This window comes from Triticum dicoccoides, chromosome 2A (assembly GCF_002162155.2).
Source record: "Triticum dicoccoides isolate Atlit2015 ecotype Zavitan chromosome 2A, WEW_v2.0, whole genome shotgun sequence".
NCBI lineage: Eukaryota > Viridiplantae > Streptophyta > Magnoliopsida > Poales > Poaceae > Triticum > Triticum dicoccoides.
In genome coordinates, this window is record NC_041382.1 from 13,849,146 (window position 1) to 13,858,107 (window position 8,962).

The 8,962-nt window shown below is 50.8% G+C and overlaps 1 protein-coding gene across 1 annotated transcript; it reads right to left on the reverse strand.

The window, feature by feature from the left end:
• Window positions 1-113: 113 nt before the first annotated feature.
• LOC119352771 (7-deoxyloganetin glucosyltransferase-like) lies at window positions 114-1,988 on the reverse strand. The gene is made up of 2 exons (XM_037619353.1): window positions 1,319-1,988; window positions 114-1,226 (listed from the first exon to the last, which is right to left on the reverse strand). The coding sequence occupies exons 1-2, from the start codon at window positions 1,821-1,823 to the stop codon at window positions 256-258; spliced, it is 1,476 nt and encodes a 491-aa protein (XP_037475250.1). The 5' UTR covers window positions 1,824-1,988; the 3' UTR covers window positions 114-255.
• Between the last annotated feature and the right edge of the window lie 6,974 nt (window positions 1,989-8,962).

The following is an 8,962-nucleotide window of genomic DNA, read 5'->3' on the forward strand; positions in this document are numbered from 1 at the left end:
CGAGAGAAGATAGCGCATGTTTATTCGTGTAATCCCATCCGGCTGTCTCTTATTTCTTCCCGTGGCCTTGTTTATCAAGCATGCAAGGGAAATATAATACTACTACATAGAAAAACAAAAAACAGAAGAGAAATTTTGCCAACAAATCAGAAACATTTATTGAAAGTTGGGGCAAATTTTGTTGAATGTTCGAAAAGTTATGGGAATATTTGTATCGTCCGTTGGATTTGGATCCCCATGCATGTCTCACAAACTCTACACAGCATTCCTCTGCGGTGAGCACAACACATCCTTGAGCAGGCACTCAAGGTTGGCCAACGACCTGCCATCAGGTAGCACCGTGGCATGGACGGCAATGTTCTTCCACTCAACCGCCTTCCGCCTCATCTCCCTCCCCACCTCGCTATCACCCATCACCTCCCTTATCCTCTCCTCGACCACCTCCCGGCGCACGTCGTCGCCGACCTCCATCCCGACGCCCCACTCCACGCACGCGTAGCGGCAGTTGGTCTGCTGCTCGGCGAAGAAGGGCCAGCCCAGCATCGGCAGCCCGGAGCTGAGCCCCTCCATCATGGAGTTCCACCCATAGTGCGTCAGGAAGATGCCCACGGCCTCGTGACGCAACACCGCCTCCTGCTCGCACCAGCTCGCGAGGAGGCACCTGCCCTTGGTCGCCTCTAGGAACTCCGGTGGCAGCACGGCGGCGTCGCCCTTCACCAGGTCGTTCCTCACGATCCAGAGGAAGTCGTAGCCGCAGTTGGCCAACCCCCAAGCGAACTCCACCAGCTCTTGGCTGGTCATGGTGGTTATGCTCCCGAAGTTGACGTAGACCACGGACCGGGGCTCCCTGCCGTGGAGCCACTCCAGGCAGGACTGGTCTTCCCTCCAAAGGCTGGGGCGAATCGCGGCGAGCGGGGAACTGCCATCGCCGTCGGGGACCAGCTGCTCCACAACAAAGTTGAGAGGGCCGATGGTGTAGATTGGCGGGGTGAGGATGGCGCGCATGGTGTCGAGCGCCGGTTGCTCAAGCTCGTCAAAGGTGTTGACGATGATGGCGTCAGCACGGCTCGCCCGCTCTAGCTCGTCTATCATGAAGTTGAGCAGGATGTCGTCCCGGTCCGTCGTGCGGATGAAGGACGGGAAGTCCCGGAGGCGCATCTGCCTGGTCATCCCGAGAGCATTTGTCACCGGCCTGTCCAAGTAGCCGTCGCTCAGTTGCTCTTCACCTGCTCATCAAACGGAACATTGGTTGTTACTTGTTTGTTGTTAACTAGTTACACATCTCAAAATATTAAAATCTTGGCTGTGATAGAGGTACCTTTGAGAGGAGTAAGGCCATGGTCTAGGAGGAACCGGAAGCTGTAGTAGCCCATGTAACCGCAGGCGCTGGCGGTCCACAAGAGCGCGCACGGCACGCCGAGCTCCGCCGCGGCATCCACCGCGAAGCTCATGATGCTGTCCGCGACCACGCACGTCACCGGCGGCGTCCCGGCTGCGCTGTTGCTGAGGTCGCCGAGCAGGCTCTTCAGGTGGGGGAGGCAGGTGGTCGTGGTGGAGTAGCAGATGGAGGCCTGGTCCTGCGTGGCGTCGGGGTCGGACGGCGGCAGGCCGTCGGGGATGGTGGCGAAGCGGAAGTCCGGGAGGCCCATGACCGCGCCGGCGCCGCGGGAGCGGACGAGGCGCCGGTGGTTGTGCTCGGTGTAGACGAAGGTGACGTGGAAGCCCCTGGAGTGGAGGACCTTGGCCAGCTTCATCATCGGGGTGGCGTGGCCCTGCGCCGGGTACGGCACGCACACGGCGTGGGGCTTGCCGTCGGCGCGCATGGCGTCGCCGGAATGGTGCTGATGCAGATCGAGACTGTGTTTTTTTCTGGTAGGAAAGAAAAGAAATGCAAGCAAGTTTACGTACGCTACAGAGTGAGTGGGAATACAAATCAGCGCGTGGGCTGCGTGGACAGGGACAGGATAACCATCCCCGCAAAGAAAAGGGGACACAGGATAACCCCTTGGTGGTTAGCTTTCAGTATACTGTAACGCATGATGACTGACGACAAGCATGTGAGACTTTCTTTCTAAAGTTTAGGGCCTGTAGCCCTTAAAAAAAGTGATGCACTTATATACTCCCTCCGTTTCTAAATAGGAGTCTTTCTATAGATTCTAATATAGACTACATACGGAGCAATGAGTGAATCTATACTCTAAAAACTACGACGATATACATTCGTATGTAGTCCGTATTGTGGCTGTCCTACGACATCAGTAATGTGTTTGTCTCCCGTCCGTGCGTCTCTCCTCTAAGAAAAGACGGCTAAGGTTTCTGCCTCATGTCTGTGGCGCCGTCGATTTGCCACGCCTCATGTGGTCTTAGAGCCATGGGTGCACGGTGGATCCCGACTCTTGATGGCGGGAGGGCTCCGTTTTTAGGTGCTTCTTTAAATTTTGTTAGGGTTTTTGTCCTTCAGGAAGACGAGAAAGCGTCGGCTTCTTGAAGATGGATCTCCTTGTCTGGCCATCGTTTTGATGGTGCGTCTAGCATCGTCGGAGGGGGTGTGGACGTGTGTTTCCGGCAGATCTCACGAGATTTGGTTGGTGGTTGTCTTTGGTGAATCTTCTTGGATCCGGTCTTTATTCGTCTTTCTTCATGTGTCTTCAGGTTGGATCCTTTCGATCAAAACTTCTCTTTATTGACGGCGGTTGCTGTTCTGGTGTGTTGGTCCTATGGGGCCTTAAGACGATGACTTCCCGACTGTCTACTGCAACAAGTATGCCCGACTCCAACGAGGGAGGGCCGATGACGTCGGTGCGCCTTCGGCTCGCTTCAGTGTTTGTAGTCATCGCTAGGTGGTCTAAGAATTTGGATGTAATTTTTTATTATTTCTGGCGTTTGTTATACTGCATGATTGAAGATGAATAGATTGAAACTTTCTTCAAAAAAAGAGTATGTTGCCCATATAGAAATCTCTATATACATCTATACCTACCTACTAATAAAGTACAAAGCATTTCTGCCCTTCCGTCGTCATATGTTTTACAAATAGAGCCTTGATTTTTCTTTAAGTAGCCTGCAATTCAATATTAAGTATTCTTTCTTTGTTGGGCTTCGGCTTAACTGCGGCATCCGTAATATCTCGCGCGCCTGCATGGCTGGTTAACATTCCGCGTTCAGGTGTAGTAGGCCCAGTTCGCTTTGTTTCAGCCCCTTAAATCTCTGGCTTTTATTATTTATAGATAATATTGTAAACATGATTATGCTATAACTTTGCAACCGTAACTTGGATTCAAATAATTTGTATATGTAATTTGATCAAAAATGATTAGCTTCCAATCATGCTATTATTTGTTCCTATTAACCACTTTAAAATTTTGTTCAGGACATAAACTTAATTAACCTAATTAATTGCTATGGTGTATTTTTGAGAAAAATCTAACACACAATATAACTTTTATATATATTACAAGGGCCTATATAACACACAATATAACACACTATGAAGTATGTTACAAGGGCCTATATGGATTAGAGGGAGTATGAGTGATCTATTTCAGTGGGCATATAGGAGTAACTAGACCATGAAGGCGCGTGTTGCCACGCCCGTTCATTTTAAGAAGCAAATAAAATGAATAATATAACATCTTGTAAATTTGGAGCAGTTGGACCAGGAATTTAAACGTCCGGTGGGGTCTTAAAAAAAGCATGGATTAGGTTCAATATTACTGCCCAAATTTTAAAAATTTAAATTACAGTGTGTCCACACAGGTGGTTGGAGATATTTAAATCGAAAATTCTTTTTTGATAATCATTTAAGTCATACTAATGCACACACGTAAATGCTTTCATTTTCTACATTTTCGGCCCATCGCATAAAGAGGGTAAAAAATGGGTGGAGCGGAAAACTGAAACGTAATATCATCTTAGAAGTTAGCATTTCTACTTTTGCACAAAATTAAATCATAATAAGTCATGTCCTCGGGGAATTCAAGTCTTTTTTGATAATTATTTAAGTCAAAACGAACGCACACACGTAAATACTTTTGCATCAGAAAAGATGAATGGCCGAATTAGAGATGCATGTGGCCGTCCTCAAAGACCTTCAGCACATTTGCAATTCCCAACATGAGAGTGGTTCTTCTACACACCCACTCTCGGTGCACCCAAGGTGCACCCACGCAAGAAAACATATCAAAACATTTCGAAAAAATCTGAAACTTCGTGGAAATGATCATCAACAAATGTTATGGGGGCTTGAAAAATTTGGTGGCCAAATAACATTCGAGGAGCTCTCTACAAAAAAGACAAAATCACTGAAAATTAGTCAAAATGTACGTACATTGTTTGAGCAGATTTTGCAATTTTGTATTTTTTGTAGAGCGTTTCTCGAATGTTATTTGACCACCAAATTTTGCAAGCCCTCATAACATTTGTTAATCATCATTTCCACGAAGTTTCATACTTTTTCGAAATATTTTGATATGTTTTCTTGCGTGGGTGCACCGAAAATTGGTGCAGCCACTATTTTCCCTTCCCAACATAGGTGAGGAATATAAAACAGATTTTTCATGGTCAGCGCACAAGAGATCTCTACAAAGGAACAAACATGAAAGATGAGATAGAGCTAAAAAGATGAGACCTGAGGCGGGTAATGAGTATCTTGATGCCATCGTCCTGCGTAAGCACCAAGCTAATGCAGTACTTAATATTGGCCGAGCGCTCCTCTGAATACACGAGTGGTTGTGCAGTATGTTGCAGCCAGAGCGAGAATAAAACCAAAACATGAATCAGTCACCAGAATCAAATACCTGTACAGACTGCATCTTGAAGAAACCAGCACCAGACGACGTCGTTCTTCTCGGCCCGTCGTTGAGTGATTCGTTCAAACACGCGAGTGACCGCGAGAGTAGAGAGCAGATGGCGGCATGTACGTACCATCATGGAAGGAGGAAGAGGAGCCACCAGAAGGCTACCGGCAACTGGGAACTGTCCATTACTGCCGCTAGTGGAAGATCGCAATTAGGTTTCAGTAAGCACTTTGAAAAAAAGGGGACGGTAAAGCTTCCTCGTCGTTCCAATGCCGCCCGCCTCTATTTTTTTTTGAGGGAATAATGCCGCCCGCCTCTAGATGTGCCGAGAGAAGCTGAAAGTAGGTCGTCCCTTCGAGAAGCCGCAAGCGTGCAGGCCCGGCACTCTTGTACGGACCCAACCCCAAACTAATGATGTGAAAGTTTCTCGGCCCGTTTTATGATAGGCCATCCTGATCAATCCCTGGAGCAGCGGCCCAGAGACGTCGAGGCCTGCGTGACAGGGATGGTACCGATGAAGAAAAAACCTAGGTGCATGGTGGGACGACCAGGTGACCGGGGCGTTCGTTTGCGGGATCCGAGGGCTGACTAACTCAGGGCATCTCCAGCCGCGCCCCTAACAGGCCCCCCCATGCCATTTTTTCGGCGCCGGCGCCGAAAAAACGGCCCAGTCGTGCCCCCAGGACGTCGAAAATCGCCGGTTCGGTCCTTTTTTCCGCCCGGCGGTCACAGGCCGAACCCGGCGCGCTGGAAAGCAGTTGGAGGCTCCGGCGCTAGGGAAAAGCACGCCTGGCCCACACCGACGGGGGAAAAGTCAAGGTTTTCTTCCCCCGACTCGCCTCGCACCCCCCGCGCCCTCGGCCACCACTAGCTATATCCCGGCGACGGCCGCCGCCCTACTCCGCTAGATAGACATTCCCCGCCGGAAAATAGCAGCACTTCGCCGCGGCAGCCCCTCCCACAGCAGCTGGGCGTTTCCGGCCACCGTTTCCGGCCGCGGAGGCGCGGTTTAGCGGCGGGTACACGCCCACCGAGCGCAAGGTGTTCGGCGTTTTGCCTGTCTCGGCGATGGACTCGGATGACGAGAAAGAGCTCGCCGCGTTGCTGGAGGAGGAAGCTGCGGCCGACGTCCAGGAAGAAGAGCATCTCATGCTGCTCGCCGCCCTCGCCCAGCTGCTGGCGAGCAATGAAAAGCCGCGGTGAGGTGGCTCGGCGCCGGGGCGGGTGAAAGCAAAGAATCGGCATCGTCTCGAAGGCTACTGCATGCTCTACTCCGACTATTTCGCTGTTGCTCCACTTCATGGCGAGAAAACATTTCGGCACCGTTATCGGATGAGCCGAAAGCTCTTCCTCATGATTGTGAATTCTATCCGGGAGTTCGACAACTACTTCAAGTGCAAGATGGATTGCACTGGCGCTCTTGGATTCACCTCCATCCAGAAGTGCACGACAGCGATGAGGATGCTTGCATATGGAGCTCCCAGTGATTCACTCGACGACTATGGGCGGACGGCCGAGTCCACCAGCATAGAGTGTTTCTACAAGTTCTGTCGGGCAGTGGTGGCAGTGTTTGAGCCACAATACTTGAGAACACCCAATGCGGAAGACACTGCTCGGATCCTAGCCTAGAATGCAGCAAGAGAATTTCCTGGGATGCTTGGAAGCATCGACTGCATGCATTAGAAATGGAAGAATTGCCCATTTGGTTGGCAGGGGATGTACAAAGGCGCCAAAGGCGGTTGCAGTGTGGTGCTTGAGGCGGTAGCCACACAGGACCTCTGGATTTGGCACTCCTTCTTTGGTATGCCAGGAACTCACAATGACATCAACGTGCTGCAGTGCTCTCCTGTTTTTGCCAAGCTCGTTGAGGGCCATTCTCCTCCAGTGAACTTCGAGATCAATGGGCATCAATACAACAAGGGGTACTACCTAGCAGATGGCATCTATCCGAGATGGTCGACATTTGTGAAGACGATCTCAAACCCTGCGGCATGAGGCAAGAATGTCTGGTTTGCGAAAGTTCAGGAGGCTTGCAGGAAGAATGTCGAGCGGGCATTTGGTGTGCTCCAATCTCGATTCGCTGTTGTTCGGTACCCCGCTCAGACCTGGTCCAAAGATCAAATGTGGGAGATTATGACTTGTTGTGTCATCTTGCACAACATGATCATCGAGAGCGAGCAAGAAGACCCAGTGTTTGACACTAAACCATACTATAGGCAGGGTCCTCTAGCCGAAGTTGATCACCATCTACCGGCAACTTGGACTGCCTATCTCAGTATGCGTCAGGAGATCCGAGACCCACAGGTGCATCATCAACTGCAGAAAGATCTGATTGAGCACCTATGGAGGCTCAAGGGGGACGCCGTGTGATAAAATACGAGTTTTTATTTGTTGAACTATATAATTTGTATTGAACTATTTGTTGTTGTACTATTTTGTTGAAGTATTTGATTTTTCTGTGATGAAATATGTAATAAGAAATAATTGTGTTGATAATTGAACGCCGAGACACGGCGAAACCACACCGAATATGGGCCTATTCTCGCCCATATGGGCCCTTTATTCGCCGAAATTGGGCTGCAACATGGGCCAATTTTGGCGCCTGGGGGTGACGACTGGGCGCAAAACCGCCCCCAACGCCGATTGTATCGCTGGCTTGTCCCCAGGAGGCGATTTTTATGCGTCCTGGAGGGGCAACGGCTGGAGATGCCCTCAAATCGCTGTGGTGGCTCCTGGCTAGCTACATCTTACTGTTTCTCAATAAAGAAAGCAGACAACAAAGGTGTGATCAATAGGGATAAAAAAAGAACGGGAGATTCAAAAAAAATGAAGGAGAATAACACACAAAAATTGGTATTAATACCAAAGCCGTGGCATGCATGCAATGCAATAATAAAAGGAATTAATACCTAGGACGTGGGAGGGCACACATATATGCGTTGCTGCGCGGTATGCGACCATTATGTGCGACAAAAATAAAAGCGTTGAGTTGTATGCACTAAACTAGGATTGTTTTGCTCAGGTCTAGATAAATCTTTTATTAATCTTCAAGCATATGCAAAAATGGCCTAAAACACATTTAACAGAATCATTTTATTGAGATCAGCCATGAGTTCGATGAAGCCTAGAGCGAAGACATCTCTCCAATTCCCTAACACAAAGATCTCCTTCCTCCTTCACAAGAAAAACTCTTCTCCTCCCGTCGGCGCTGCCGCCGGTCCGTCCCATCTCCGATGGCCTCTAGCCCATGGAGGTGTGGAGGATCTCGCCCCCCCCCCCTCGCCGGCGGGAGGGATCCCGTTCTCGTTCTCGTTAGATTAAGAGTCTTGGTTGGGGCTATGTGGCGGCGGTGATCTCCCTTGGTAGGAATAATGTCTCCCACGCTCTATCCCCGTCCCGATGGTGCGTCTAGCATCGTCGGAGGAAGTGTGAAGGTTTGTCTCCGTAGGATCTTGCGGGATTCAGTCGGTGCGGTCTTCGGTGGATCTATTTGTATCCGGTCTCCGTTCGTCTCCGTTTATGTGTTTACAGGTTTGATCCTTCTGATCTACGACTTTCTTCATCGGCATTGTTGCTACTCTGATGCGCTGGTCCTATGGGGCCTTAGCACGGCGACTTCCCGACTGTCTACTACAACAAGGTTTGTCCGGCTCCGATAAGGGAGGGGCGATGATGGCGATGCGCCTTCGGCTCGCTTCAATGCTTGTAGTCATCGTTAAGTGGTCCACGAACATGGTTGTAATTTTTATTGGGTCGCGCTAACTGCCACACGTGTGGCGTGGATGGGAACCCGCCCGCACGCCTCATGTGGCATGGACGGGAACCCGCCCGCACGACCCCGTCCGCGCGCATAAAAGCGCGGCCCGCACGTCCGCTGTGTGGCAACCCCGCCCGCACTGCCTCGTCCGGGCCAGACGACCCGCTGCCCGCACGACCCAGCCGTTCCCGGCCTCGTCCCCTCTCTCGTCTGCCGCCCTCGTCCCCTGCCTGTCGAACCCGGACCTCCGTCGCCGGCCATCTCTGGTTGCCATGGCAACCAGGGCAGATCCGTAGTGCGCTCCCACCGCAAACCACACCCCTTATCTCCCCCACCCCATCCCACCCCCCATCCCCCACTCCAACAACGCCCTCCAAAGACGACCAGCTAAAAGCAGGTGAATCTCCCG